Source organism: Notolabrus celidotus, chromosome 20 (assembly GCF_009762535.1).
Source record: "Notolabrus celidotus isolate fNotCel1 chromosome 20, fNotCel1.pri, whole genome shotgun sequence".
In the NCBI taxonomy this organism is placed as follows: Eukaryota; Metazoa; Chordata; class Actinopteri; order Labriformes; family Labridae; genus Notolabrus; species Notolabrus celidotus.
Window position 1 is genome coordinate 7,233,888 of NC_048291.1, and position 15,156 is coordinate 7,249,043.

The 15,156-nt window shown below is 40.2% G+C and overlaps 2 protein-coding genes across 2 annotated transcripts; one reads left to right on the top strand and one right to left on the bottom strand.

The window, feature by feature from the left end:
• coil (coilin p80) lies at nucleotides 1-4,752 on the bottom strand. The gene is made up of 7 exons (XM_034712064.1): nucleotides 4,431-4,752; nucleotides 2,872-3,853; nucleotides 2,555-2,644; nucleotides 751-798; nucleotides 546-615; nucleotides 356-444; nucleotides 1-205 (listed from the first exon to the last, which is right to left on the bottom strand). Exons 1-7 carry the CDS (start codon nucleotides 4,679-4,681, stop codon nucleotides 158-160), a joined length of 1,578 nt encoding a protein of 525 aa, XP_034567955.1. The 5' UTR covers nucleotides 4,682-4,752; the 3' UTR covers nucleotides 1-157.
• A 1,864-nt stretch (nucleotides 4,753-6,616) lies between these two features.
• Nucleotides 6,617-14,761, top strand: scpep1 (serine carboxypeptidase 1). Its single transcript, XM_034712182.1, has 13 exons — nucleotides 6,617-6,752; nucleotides 7,000-7,139; nucleotides 9,090-9,179; nucleotides 9,427-9,582; nucleotides 9,719-9,793; nucleotides 11,465-11,537; nucleotides 12,298-12,335; nucleotides 12,435-12,563; nucleotides 12,810-12,894; nucleotides 12,978-13,091; nucleotides 13,191-13,328; nucleotides 13,410-13,573; nucleotides 14,532-14,761. The coding sequence occupies exons 1-13, from the start codon at nucleotides 6,692-6,694 to the stop codon at nucleotides 14,592-14,594; spliced, it is 1,326 nt and encodes a 441-aa protein (XP_034568073.1). The 5' UTR covers nucleotides 6,617-6,691; the 3' UTR covers nucleotides 14,595-14,761.
• The last annotated feature ends 395 nt before the right edge of the window (nucleotides 14,762-15,156 follow it).

A 15,156-nucleotide genomic window follows, 5' to 3' on the forward strand; every position in this document is an offset into this window, starting at 1 on the left:
TTCTGTGCAGGATTTTATTAGAAAAACAAATTCACATAAGAAACATATTCACAGTCCAAAACATAAAAACATAGGTTTCAGTGGAAACAGCCACTTATTCCAACTAATGATTAAAAATGCCCGGTCCAGATCCCCGATCAGAGTCAGCTTGTGAGATTTAAATGATCAGTCGTGGCTCCAGCAGAGATTCCCATCGCTCTGTCACCTGTGAGAGGAGAGGGAAGACTTTACTGGAACTATGATCAGCTCAGTTTATCAAAGCCAATACACATGCTTATTGTACATGAGGTTGGACTGTTATATGTGCTGTTTATGAGATACATGAATAAAATAGCAGCTTTATGCTAACACTTACTCTGGAGCCTCTGGACACGGCGTACTCCACTATCTCTGAGCCATCCGCATTCTGATAAACCAGGTCAAACTTCCCTGGCTCTACAGGAGCTAGAGGAGAAACCAGTGTTCATGTTTTGATTTAATAATTTCAGACAAGCTTTTTAAAGTGTGATAAATATTATAAGGGTCAGCTGTTAAATGATCCCTACCTTGAGAACCATGAAGCAGTTGTAGCTCCATCTGTTTGGTTGTCAAATCAAAGCTCAGGATCGTTCCCTCCTGAAACGCAGAGCAGGTTGGTGATTAAAGAAGGACTCAGCAGCTCAGACTTCATATAACAGTGTCTCAGACAAAAGAGATCAGTAGTCAAACATTTGATTTTAAAAAGACTGCAGCAGAAACAATCCCTCTCACCTTATACTCTGAAACCTCTGGTGTGTAGTTCTCGGTTAGCTCCAGCAGCTGTGGAAACAGGAAGGATAAAATGTAGCTTGAACACCTCCAGGTTCACAGATGATAATACGCTAGATGTTTGAATCTAGAATTTTTGGCTTAGTTTGAATGAGATATAAATAAAGTGTTCTGTTTTTGGTATAATAAATATTTGGGGTAGTTTCTCCAGGTTACAGGGTGCTTTCTACTTTTTTTAAACACTAGGACTGTTTTCAAAACCGCCTACTATACTAGCAGTACGTACTGATTTGGCCAAAATTCATTATGCAGTATGTGATCAAGATCTAAATCTGCAGTATGCCAAAACTACCCAGATGTCGTACTGATTCGGGATCATTTCTCAGTATGCATTGGACCAGTCTCCCTTGTGTACTGTTTCCCACAATGCACAGCGCTTGTTCTGCCTTTTCTTTTTTGACAAGGGGCACTTAGTTTTCAGGTGCTGTGAAAATTGTTAAATTCAATATAAACCAATTCTTAACTTTTTAAAATCGTAAGTAATGCTAAAGAAGCAGTTTGCCTAGCAGCTTGGTAGTTGTTTACTTCGGCTTTCCGAAACCGGGAATCAAGCAACATCTGGCTCAGCATACTGCAAAACAGATCCAACAGAACAGTCATTACATACTATATTCAAACACAGTATGTAGTATACTCTACGTCAGGGGTGTCAAACATATGGCTCGCAGGCCAAATCCGGCCAGCAAGAGGTTCCAATCTGGCCCGTGAATGACTTCCCGAAGTGAAACAATTACAGAGAAGACATTAGCTACAATTTTTCAGTAAAAGTAACTGCTATTTCAGATTTGTCCTCTGGGGGTCGCATACAACCACAGTGCTGATAGAGCGCACCTAAGCGGCACTGCGGGAGAATATTTGCAGTTTGCATTATCCAGTGGAAATTCTTAGACTTTTTAGAGCACTTCAAGATCCAATCAACACTTAAGTTTTCGTATATGTAGATGTAAGGTAGTAGCCTAAAAAGGCCAGCAGGTGTCCCTGCTGAGCTGTTTGTCAGAGCCAGAGTGAGCAATTCCTGTTGTTTTTGCTTTCTGTTTTGTCCCTCCTGGGACACAGTAGTTCAGAAACTGTTAAATGTTGGAGTGGACGCGATGTTGGTTGTTGGAATCATACTTTTGGTTTTTTGGGATTAAACTTCGTGGTCTTAACCATATCCCGAACCCGGCGTTCAGTGTTTCTCTCCGCACTGCATCCCCACCTTCCAAATAAATAACACAACACAGAGTCCCAGGGGAGTGTAGAGAGGCAAATACGGCTGGACGTGCAGACAAAAGGGGTTACATAAACTTGTAACAGCAGGAGCGCTGGATCCACCTTCTTCAAAAAAAGGAGCCATATCGTGCACATGCTTACCATACATGTGCGTACGTCATAGGTCCCACTATGAGACTCATCATGGCGAAAAATATAACAGCTGTTTTTTTCTAAAAATATAGTTCATGTAATGTGAACATTTTCAGAATGTACTTTTACTTTTTTGCACTAAAACAAAGGGAAACATTTTGAGTTGTCCTTCTCTATAGGTTATGATTTAGCAGGTCCAGCCCACTTGAGATCAAATTGGGCTGTATGTGGCGCCTGAACTGAAATGAGTTTGACACCCCTGCTCTACGTACCGCATACTACACACTGCATTCATAGGTAGTATGTAGCAGGTGGTTTCGAAAACAGCTGGAGACTACAGGGCTACAAAGCTAAACCTGTTCGCATAACATAGCGAACACTGTAGCTAATAGACAAAGCTGACCTTGAAGGCGATCTTCTGCCCCACCTGTGGAGGGGCGGCCAACAGGGGCATGGAGCTGTAGTCCTTTTTGGGAACACTTTCTGCACCATTCTGCAAACATAGAAACACAAGAGATGATTCATGTCTTTCAGGATCTTTGTATGTATTTAACATCTAACATGCATTTTTACAAACAGGAAGTAATCTGCAACATTCAGTGCCTAAAATCAGCTTTTTGCAGCGGTTTAAAAAGGTGTACACAAATCAAACCGTGTACAGTAAAGCATCCCACAGTAACTTTAATGCATTGTATTGATGACATGTAGCAACAGACCCACCTGCAGCACGACTGAGATGTTTGTGAGTGTGTCAGTTTCCTTGGACGGCTCCTTGAATCCATTATAGTTATACTCAAAGTTGTTGCTTTGCCCTCTTCCTACCCCCCTCCCCCTCCCAACCCCCCTCTCTGCAGAACCACCACGACTGGGGTTACCCCGGCCCCGGCCTCTCCAGGGGAACTGAACCCCCGCACCCCGACCCAGCTGCTGAGCGGGCGGAAGAGGACGTCGGATAACCAGCTGGATCTCGTCTTCGCTGTCAGAGCTAGAAGGCTGCACCGTTTTGTCCCTGGGGGGCGGCCCAGCACTGGCAGACGGTTTCTGGGCACAGTTTGTCGACAGCAGAGAAGACGGAGGGTACTGAGGTTTAACATTTTTACTACTTGTAGGGGTCGTTAATGGTAAAAGTTTCTTTTTAGGCACACTTTCTTCTTCATCAGAGGAGGAGTCTGATGATGAAGATGAGGGGGGGTTTAACTTTTTCAAGGTGGGTTTGGAGGTTGGAGGCACCTTGGGGGCAGCAGAGGTGGAGGAGGGGGTTTTGGGTGCTGGTTTTTGGGGCGCTTTTTTTTTGGGAGCCTCCTCTTCACTGCTGCTGCTGCTGGACTCTGAAGAGGAGACCTTTTGTGGTTTTGCAGGTGGGAGTTTCTTGGTGCTTTTAACTGGCTGCTCGACACTAGCGGGGGTCTTTTTGGTAGTAACTTGTTTGGGTGTTACAGTCGGTCCATTTCCCTCTGCCTCCTTTCTTTTCTTCTTCTCTTTGGGCTTTTCGTGTGACTTTTTATCCTTCTCATCCCCATCAGCTTGCTTGGCATCCCTCTCCTGGCTTTCCCCCCTCTGTTTTTTTCTCTTCTTCTTCTTTTGTTTATCTCCCAGCGGTTCGTCCTCCTCTGTGGGTCTCTGTCTCTTATTGCAGGTTTCCTTTTCTTTAACTGTAGAGTCAATGTGCCCGTTCACCTGAGCCAGACGGTCCACCTTCACCCTGGGAAAAGAAGTTCACAAAAGGAGTCAAGCATTTTCAGTTTTTAAAGAACTCTGTCCCTGAAATGTTCTACAGTGGACTAGTCACAAATGTCTCTAAAAGAGCGAAGCCTTCCCTGTCAGAAGATAAGATAAGATATTACTTCATTGTTTCCCGGGGGGGGGTAGTAGTGACAGGTTGACATGGTGTGATTATGGTTGGTAATAAAAGATTAAGCAATATAATAAATAAATATGGGTATATAATATGATCGTAAGTTGTAGTAAACAATAAAAATGTAATATAATAATATTATATTAAATATTAAATATAGCAAAGATCATTATATAATATAATTTAATATTAATTATAATGTCATCAGGGTAAGGTAAGTGTTCTGTCGTTTGTAAAATTTGTTTTCTTTTGTTTCCAAAATGTTAATTTGTCTCCAACTTTGTAAAAGTGTGTCATCTTTTGTAAATATGTTTTGTCACTGTACACTTGGGCCCTGGGTAGTCAGTCCCACTTTTCAAGACGCCCCTGCAGACGATATGACGATTATCATCACAATGTCACCTGGTAATAATATTCAATTCACCTGACGCTGTCGTTGTCCCGCACCACGTACACGCTCTCGGTGTGTGGCAGGTAGCAGTCCTCTATGAACAGGCTGAGGATGCTCCTGCGGCCGAACTCAAACTTCTCCCTGATCAAGCTCTCCAGGTCGGCCACCACGCGACACCTGTTCAGGTCCACGAGCAGCCAGCACATCCGGCAGTCCACGACGGAGGGCGGCGGGTAATCAAAGTGGAGCCGCACGCGGATAAAGGTGTTACTGTGCGCGGCCATGATGAAGAGCAGAGAGCAGCACACCAACTAAAAACAAAACACACGAGCACTGAGCTCGTGTTCCGCCGGCAACGACATATCCGGTTAAGATTTTCAGAATAAGAGTGTTCAACACTTCCATCATTTGGTTCCAGGATTTGAAGAGGTTTATTGCTGTGTGCATTAGATGTATTCAATCTAGTTGATTTCAATATATTTTCTTATTTTTTATCGTAAAATTTTAGTGTCAGATCTATCTTAGGTTAATGTTACATATTGTCTTCAAGTTATTATGATTAAAACAATAAGAGGGTTGAAAAAAAAATATCCCTCTGAATTATGCATCATGATAACTAGAGAATAAATCCAGACTTATACACGTTTTTATAATCCAAAAGCTCATTATTTATACTGTTTTAAACTACTTGGGATTTTGGGGGGAACAAAACGAGTGTAAAGTTTTATGTAAACTGCTTGCTAATGAGCCTTTTAGAAAATACACCAATGTACCAATAAAATCCACATTGTTAAAATGTATTACTAAATTCTGACAGTTCCTAGCAGGCAGAAGGTATAGCCTAATATGAGGGTTTTAATAAATTACTTTTTACTTTTAGTAATATCTTATCTTGGATTTTTATACAACCTGGGGTACAGCCATAGACTGTATAAAATGCGTTGACGAGCGTTTGGGCTTTTATTTTGAAGGCCAAGCCGGGAGGTGCAGACTCTTTACCAACACCTCCCTCTGTTGGTCAGGAGGAACTTATCCAAGGCGATATGATATAGATATACTAAAAAATGCATTGTCTGAACCTGAACCCTATGGTCTGAACTCATTTGTAAAACCTAATTATTTATCATCCACATTTTAGTGAGTTTTTTGTTAGGTAATCAGAATAGTTGAGTTTTATCAGTTTATTCTGTTTTTTATTATATATTTTATTATATATCTTAAAGACTAAGAGACTGTCACATTTATTTCTTAGGAGAAATAAAAAAATAGTCAGACAATACTCACATTCGATTATGTTTGATATCTTAATTCAAGGTTTTTGTACTAAACGTAATGTAACACAATGGTACATTGGAATTTATAACGCTTGGTATGATACAGTTAATGTATTAAGCAATATATAAGCATCTTGTATTTATTATTAATGTATTTAAAAAAGACATTCTCTCTTAACAAGACTTAAATTATTACTTAATTATTGGGCATGCCACAGGTACAAGCAGAAGTGCTTTAGCAATAAATTAAATAATATAAATAATACAGAATATACAGAGTTATGAATGATGAATAAATATAGTATGTATCTACATGTGTGACTGGTGCTACAGGTATGTACAGGCTATGACTGTGGTTATGGTATACATTAGACTATACAGTACAGTAGTGCAAAGTGATCATAGGAGATTTACATTATTTCTACAGTATGTACATTTCACAATGTGTGCAGTATGAATAAATGAATGAAGGTACAGGATGTAAAGTGCAGTTAGTGGTGCAGTGGTGGTTCAGTCCCTTAGATGGTTAGTGAGTGTGTTTGTGTGTACATCAGGTGTAGGGGTGTATCAGGGGAAGAAGCTGTTCCTGAACCTGATGGTTTTAGGCTCCTGTAGCGCCTCCCAGAGACAGAGACACGATGTGTCATTACAACAACATGAGTGGCTTGGACTAAGATTCCAATAAGTTTCACCTGTGTAAATTTGAATCAACTTTTCAGAGTTTATATTTCTCAACTAAATTCCAAAGTTTGATGCCAGTCTTCTTCTTCAAATATATATTGAAAAAAACATGCATTATTGATAAGTTACTAAACAATTTGGCGTGATCTCGCTTAAAGTAGCACTACAATAACACTTTTTAATGTGATCCTATCACTGTGTTGTAAAACTGCCGAGTTCATTTTTAACACCGTGAATCATTATTAAAAAAACGCATGTCAGCTGACCTCGGGTGTGGTCATGTGATCTGCTGCAGAAATACAGCTGAACAGAGCCGAGCAGTCCACTAACTCTGTAACAATGGCCCGGACGGGAATAATCTGCAGCCTGCTGTTATTATTCACCTTCACCTTCAACACAGGTAGGACTTATAACTTAAAGATAATCTTTAAAGGATGATAATTGTGACGTTTGTGGTCAAATAAAGTCACACGGAAAGAGTAATGAAAGTCTAGTTGCTTGTCATGTATGTATCTGTTCAGCTGACTGCAAACCGAAAGTAAATCTGTAATGTTAAGCTTGTTTTGGTTATTTAAACTTACACGGTTTAGTTCTGATGGTAACTCAACACTGTTTTAAATCACTGGGTGTGTTTGATTCCCCCGCAGGGCTGTCCGGTCCTCTGCTCGGTAAGGAAGCTTGGGACTATGTGGAGGTGAGAGACGGGGCCCACATGTTCTGGTGGCTGTATTATGCTGACAACCCGTCTGCAGACTTTATGGATCTGCCTCTCGTCATGTGGCTGCAGGTAGGAACACTGCTGACAGCATCAAGCTCAAAGGTCCACAATGAGGTGTTTGAGAGTCATTCAACACAATAACAAACCTCAAACAGGCCAAACTAATGTGACTTAGATTGGACGTCAAGGTATCCATACATTAGAAAAAAAATCATCAACCTTGACTTGGATCACTTTACTTAATAAATCAATCTATCAGACTTTATTTATAAAGCGCTTTTCATACAATGACATTGTAACACAAAGTGCTGTACATAAAAACAACCAAAAATAGAATAAATTAAGAAAAAGGTTAAGGTTAAGAACACAATATATGCAACTATAGTAATAAAACAAATTTAAAAAATAAATAAGTTGCTGAACAAACTGAGGAAACGCTCTCATGATATGATATATCTTTATGAGGAAACACTGGAGGTAAAATAAGATGTTAAAACTCAACACAGGAAATTAAAATCACCAAAATATAGTACATTTCCTAAGATAATAAAACCCTAAAATATTAAACCATTAAAAGAAAATAAGATTCTATACTTGAAATAAATAAGTAAATCAGCACATAAATAAATAAAGTATAATAAAATTTACTACAATTTGAACTAGATAAAGAAATAAATACAATAAAACTGTTAAGAATAAAACTCAATAAAATAAAGAGTTCGCTTTTAAAAATGTGTATGCTCTGTTAAGTTGAGTTTCAAAAAATCTGCACTAAAAGTCTTCATTCTGACAGCATTTACTTTACCCACCACATTTTGACACAAACACTCAACATGGGAACTAAAATTTATTTGCTTTATTGAAGCACTAACTTAAAGAATTCTCATGCTGTAGTTGTTTTTTTCCCCTCCTTTTTGGGGTCAGGATAAGTACTGGAATAAGTACTGTTGCTCCTGTTGTGATTTATGTCAGGGATCATGTATAGTGAGCAGGTTGTTATTCAAATTAGAATCCCAACAGGATGAGCAAAACTCGGACATGAAGCTGAGAGGTCTAACTCACTGCAGCTGTCTTGTTTGATGGTTGAATATACTTATGAGGACTGAACAACAGAAGTCTTCAGTTTTTGAAGTCCTATGCCCACCATCATGATTAGATTGCAACATAACTGTTAACAGTTGGACTTCAAACTAGGGATGTAAATTGGATTTACTGAAACAAGAGAACTGAACAGAAACATATTTCAGACTAGTAGTGTCTAGTTTTCTGCCTACTCGCTCTTATGAGAAAAATAAACGCGTGTACGTGGTCAGGTGTCAGCCAGGAGTGCAACCGGGTCATAATCAGTCCAGCGGCAGAGAAAGAAAGCGCTCGTGGAGACCTGAGCATCTCCAACACCTTTAGCTGACTCACATCGAAACATGCTTTAAACTTAAAACACCTCCCTGATAGCTGAACGAAATATGAAACCACATGATGTTTGTTTCACGTGATAGAAAATCGCAAACAAAAAAAACGTGTTTGAGTACGTTCTTAATCAATTAATCAATACTTGATTAATCATTAATATCCAATCTTTACCTCCTAAGCATGCTGATTTTTTGTCTCTGTTTGAAGTATGTTTAAAAAAAGTCACTTTAAATAGAACAATGTTTAGGATTCCTAGAATGGTGCAGGTTTCAGTTGCTGCAATTTGACTTTTACATCATAAAACATAAAAATCACTGGCTGTTGCCTTATTTAGAAAAGTCAGAAACGTGCATAAAACTATGAGGCCTGCAGTGACTCACACAGTTGGCAAAGTGTATAGTAAAAAGAAGAAGAAGACAAGGTTTGTGGATACCTGGTAAAAATAAGCAGATATAGATAACCTGTGTTGGTGTGACTGTGTGAGTAAGAGCAGTGCTGCTTCTATTTCAAACTCCAAAGAGGAACTGTGTGGTTTTTTTGTTTTTCTGCATCATCGGCCCCTCGTGCTGTTAATGTTTGAACGTGACATGGATGTTTTTGTGTCTTCAGGGTGGACCAGGTGGATCGGGAAGTGGGTTTGGGAACTTTGAGGAGATTGGACCTTTGAACAGGAACCAGGAGCCCAGAAAGACCAGCTGGGTAAGAAGCCAAATTTAAAGTAGTTTCCTGTTTGTCCAATAAGAACACCCGTCACTGTGTGTTAACTTTCCCTCTGGAGTGGCTGTAGCTCAGTCCGTTGGGACTTGGGTCGGGAGTGAGTGGGTTACATGATCAAGTCTTGTCACACTTGAAAGCATGGGAGCTTATAGGGGTTGCATGGAGGTGTTAGTTTACTTCCTGAGTGTGTGTACTTCTTACCTCAATCTCCTCCTCTGTTTTAACTCAGGTCCAGGCAGCTAGTGTGTTATTCGTGGACAACCCTGTTGGAACTGGCTTCAGCTACGCAGACAGACCAGATGGATATGCGACTGACGTGTCCATGGTGGCTTCAGACATGCTGGTGCTGCTTCAACGCTTCTTTAAAGAGAAGGATGAGTTTCAGGTACACCAGCTGGATGCTGCTTTCTCAACCTACCCCGACCCATCAGCAATTAAATCTTTGCTCAGAATTGATATTAATGGTCTTTCATGCATATATAGATGCTACGGATCAACTTTAAACTCTTATTCCTCTGCAGAATGTCCCCTTCTATATCTTCTCTGAGTCATACGGAGGAAAGATGGCAGCTGCAATCTCCCTGGAACTCACCAAAGTAAGTTCTCCACTTTAGCAGTCTTACTTCTCTTTACAACATCCTCTTTGGAAAGTCCCTGCATCAAAAAACCTGTCACAAGATGGAGGAGAAGGAAAAATTCAAACCTCAATCTCAAGTCAACAAGTTCTTGAGGTGGTAGAAGATGTGGATTGTGGTGTTAAGAATCAGGGAAGCGTGAAATGAATTTTCAGTCCTCTAAAAAAGAGAGTGGAAAAGTTCAGGGTTCCTTTGAGACATATTATTAAGGAAGTGAAAAAGTTTTGAGCTGAAGCCAGCGTTTTTATTTAATGACAATTTTGTGTCATGTCATCCTCATGCTTGCTGAGATTAGCACCATGTGAAATATGAGTCCAATGCATAAGTGCTAAAAACTGCAGTTCATTGAGGATCCATTTGAGGCTGGCTCCGGAAGTACCGGAAAACATATACACATGAATGGGAAAAAGGCAATCTTTACAGCAGAAAATATAAACAAGTTTACAGCCTGGTACAAAAGACGGGTGTAGTCTGGAAAGCTCATTTCTCATTCGGCACACACTGTATGGGGGGTGAATTTTTCTAACGTGGCAATTTCAAAGATATTTAGATTACGAGTCTTCCAATGAGAGGCACAGCTGACTTGATTGACAGGCGGGAACACTGTAGCTGTTGGTCAGAGGCTCAAACTCTGCCTCTTTACATCACACTGGCTCAACTGCAGCAATATGGCAGCCAATTGGCCTCAAACAGCTCTTCAGAAACAGAATGGTGACATCACGGATCCTACGTCCATATTTTATGCAGTCTTTGCTCTATAATCAATTCAAATCAATTCGCTTCACGCCCCTCCTTATATGACTGACCTCCTTAGCCCTTACACAACCTCCAGGCCTCTGGGATCCTCCAGCATGTGTCTCCTGGCAGTCCCCCATTTAAAATTTAAACTCAAAGGCAACTGCGCTTTTGCCGTTAACTCCCCTCCTCAATCAGGGCTCTGTTGACTCTTTCAAGTCTCCCCTCAAAACTAACTTTTATATCTTAACATTTGAGTCTCCTAGTCCTAAATAGGTGGCCTGCTTTCCATTTCTAATGCTGTGATTTCTTTGTTGTTTGCCTCATCTCTTATTTCTTTATAATTGTTTCTTTTCACATTGTGCTTTTTAATGCATTGTACACATAGGCTATATAAAAAATGGACGTAGTATCCGTGACGTCAACCATCTGTTTCTGAAGCGCTGTTTTGATACCAATTGTCGACCTAACTTTGTCTAAGCTAGTGTGAGGTAAAGAGGCGGGCCTTTAGCCTTTTCGCTAACAGCTACAGGGTGCCCGCCTGTCAATCAAGTCTTTATTTGGGCATAACTTATAAGTTTAGTATCTTTGAAAATGCTGAGTTCTAAAAAGATTCACCCCCCGTACAGTGTGTGCGCATAGAGAAATTAGCTACTCAGACATAAGCCATGTTTTGAACGCGGCTGTAAACCTGTTTATTAATACTGTAAAGATCGTCTTTTTTTGAATGGGTGGTTTACTTTGTTTCTGCAGCTAGCCTCAAGTGGACGTTCGATGAACTGCAGTTTTTAGCACTTCCACATGGGCTTCATATTTTATGACCTGAGGCTGCCGCTTGATTGTGCAACACTTTGGTCCTGGTATGATGTCTTTAATTTGTGTCTCCTGTCTGTTTAGGCCATCGCACACGGGTCACTGAAGTGTAACTTTGCTGGTGTGGCACTTGGAGACTCGTGGATTTCCCCTCTGGGTCAGTATTAGTCTTACTCACACATTCCACAACATTTGGAGAAATTTCATATCAAGAAAATCTCCTTGAACGTTGTACATCTTCAGTTCACAATGCAAAGCTTCAATCAGAACATGCACAATGGCATGGTCTTAAAACTTTGATGTATCATAAAGATTTAAATTAACTGTAAATCTCTGAAATCTGGCCAAAAATGCTAATCACCACAGCCTGGAGTGAGAATTTCTAATACTGCTTATATTCATAGCACACTTCTCACAGTGAGGGCAGGCTGTGGAAATATGCATTCAGTTTAGGAATGTAAGAAAGAATCATAGTTTTGTTTCATAAATCCAGCAATAATTTTCAGGATTTAGTTCATAAACGTATAAAAGAATTTCACAGAGCCCAAAGTGGTGTCAGCTCATGTTTCATTGTTTTTGTGCTCAAGAATAATAATCCTTTGTCATAACATTTGGGGATTGAGTTACTTTTTGATCTCTTTTCAGCGTTGGGGTAGTTAAGGGAATGTTAAGACAAGGATATTCTTTTTTCTCTAAAATGCATCGTGACTACTAAATGGTTGAATGAAAAAAGTATGCCATACAGGTTAAGAGAAAATGTAACATTAGAGAAGGGTTCTTCAGTCTAAAACAGCAGGGAAACCAGTATTTTTGTCTATCTCTGATGTTATAGTGTTTTTTAAGCTAAATATCCTGGATCATGCTTACAATAATGAATAGATATCAGAGACTTCTCACCATAAGACTTTCTCCCACAGACTCTGTGATGACCTGGGGACCGTACCTTTACACCACCGTAAGTAACTAACAATCAGACAGACACTCAGCAGAGCAGATCAACCTCTTAAAAAGACAATTTCATAAGACATTAGCCTGTTTCTGCCTCTCCGTTCAGTCTCTGCTGGATGATTTCGGCCTGGCAGATGTCAGCAGCGCGGCGGACGCGGTGAAGAAAGCGGTGGAGCAGCAGCAGTTTGAGAAAGCAACAGAGCTGTGGTCAGTGACCGAGACGGTGGTGGAGCAGGTGGGTACGACAGGAGCTGCGGCTTTAAACTCATAAATGTTATGTATGAGAAATAACAAGAAAGGAATTTTGAAGTCTTCGGTTAGAGATCAAGAAAAAGAAGGCAGTTTAGGGTGTTTTTATCATATAAAGAAAGATGAAATAATGAGACAATCACATAGTTTTTAATGTGTTTCCATCATTGCAGAGCAGTTTGTGTGCAGATATGAAGTGGTTTTATGTGGTCTTCTTCTATTTTCATGTCAGAACACAAATGGAGTCAACTTCTATAACATCCTGACCCAGGAGCCGGATGAGAGAGTCGTCGCTTCAGCAGGAGAAGACTACATCTGTAAGACTTTGCTCTGCTATTTCATTGACAAAGTCAAAACTTGTTTTTTCTTTGACCTTTCCCCTTTGTTCTCCCTTCGCCAGCTCTGCAGGCACGTCGCCATATTAGACCCCTCCACAGCCAATCACTGAGCGAGTTGATGAACGGACCAATCAGGAAGAAACTGGGCATCATCCCTCAGAATGTCACCTGGGGAGGTACTGTAACTCCACCTGTTACTAAAAGTTGTATTATATCTGTAGAAAAATTCCTCCTTTTAAACCCTATTTCTTCTTCTGTGTTTGCGATGTGTTCAGGTCAGGCCGAGGACGTTTTCAGCAACATGGCGGGAGACTTCATGAAGCCGGTGGTGGATGTAGTCGATCAGCTTCTCGATGCTGGAGTCAATGTCACGGTCTACAATGGCCAGCTGGATCTCATAGTGGACACCATGGGTATATATCAGAGTAGTACTTTGCGGTGATCAGTGCACCTAGTTTTAAACAAACTCATGAAGGTTGACATTTGTTTTACAGGTCAGGAGCTGTGGGTGAAGAAGTTGAAGTGGGAGGGGCTTCCTGGTTTTAATAAGATGAGGTGGACCCCCCTGGATGACCCTGTTGCTCCTGGCATTACTGGCGCTTTCTACAAGACTCATAAGAACTTTTCTTTCTATTGGATCTTAAAAGCTGGTCACATGGTAGGACACTGTATTGTTTACACACACACAAAAACATGGCTGCCAGTGTTAATTAAGTGTTTGTTTCCGAAAGCACCGTCTTGTCAGTCATTTGCAAATAGTTCAGTTCAGCAGTGTCGGACCTCAAACAAACCACAGTCCGCTACAAAGTGTATTCAAAGGCTGTTGCAGCTGAAGGCAGCGATAGACCAATTTATTTCTACATCTTAAACATTTGTAAAAATGTGTCTCACTACCAAATGCACAGAACCCCTAGAGCCCCAAAACACCAGTGAAAAAGAAGCCAGCAATAGTACAAACATTACATCGCTTATGATAGGTAAGGGACACGGTGGAAAGCTGTTATTGATGCAGTCACGCTGCATATGAAGGTATAAAGAGTGGAAAAGCTTGTGTTTATCCACATGATTAAGACCATCAACCCCAGGTATGTGCTACCCAGCTGGAAGTATCTTCCTGAAGTGGCCCTGTCTCATCTGTACAACTGTACGTGTGAAAATATTGATGGATAGCCCAAGGGGATGTCATTAAATTCCACTATAGGAGTCAACAAGATTGTAACTCATTGTAACAAGTATGTCTTACCCATTGAAAATATTGATCTTTAGAGGGGCTGGTGGTCTAGCGGTCTAAGCGCCCTCCCGTATAGAGGCTATGGTCCTTGTCGCAGAGGTCCCCGGCTTGACTCTCGGCCAGTTGACCATTTACTGCATGTCTTCCCCCACTTTTTACTCCCCACATCAGCTGTCCTATCTTAAAGGTGAAAAAGCCCAAAAATATAAATTGGAAAAAAATATTATATATATATATATATATATATATATATATATATATATATATAAATATAAATATAAATATAAATATAAATATTGGTCTTTACTGAGCATTAGACAATTCAGGATACTGAACAAACAAGGATTCAATGAATCAAGAATATCATGTATTTCTTTCCCCTCAGATCCCCTCTGATCAGGGACCCATGGCCTTACAGATGCTGAAGATGATCATCCAACAGGACTAAACCCCCCAACTACGACGCCAGCTGGAATGGCTCTGACAATCACATTGATCACATGATGTTCTTTTTATATTTCACTTTGTGCTAAACCAAATTCAAAAATCACAGTTTACTATGATTTCAGCACTGACCCGTTTGAATTGAAGCAACAATAAAACCTTTTTTTTTAATGATGGACTGGATTATTCCCTGAAGCAGTATCGTATTGGTAACATGCATGGTCTTCTAAATTGATTCTGGGTTAGCAGTAGAGCTAATGTGACCATTGGTATTCTTGTCAGTTCTCTAACTCCTGTTAGATCCTGCGCTGTTACAAACCAAGAGGAAAATGGTCCACATTTCAATTCAAAAACACTTACTAAAAAATCATTAGCTACCGTTTGAAAACAGCTATTATTTCTGTAGCTATGACTTATCAAGCAACATAACTATAGACTTGTGAGGAAGTCTTAAGAGCTTTAGCATTCAACACATTCCTTGTTAATATCAAATTCAGCTAGCTTACATCATTAGCCAGGAAATTGCACCTTTTCTATCCCACCTTTAACTCTATCTCATAGTGCTG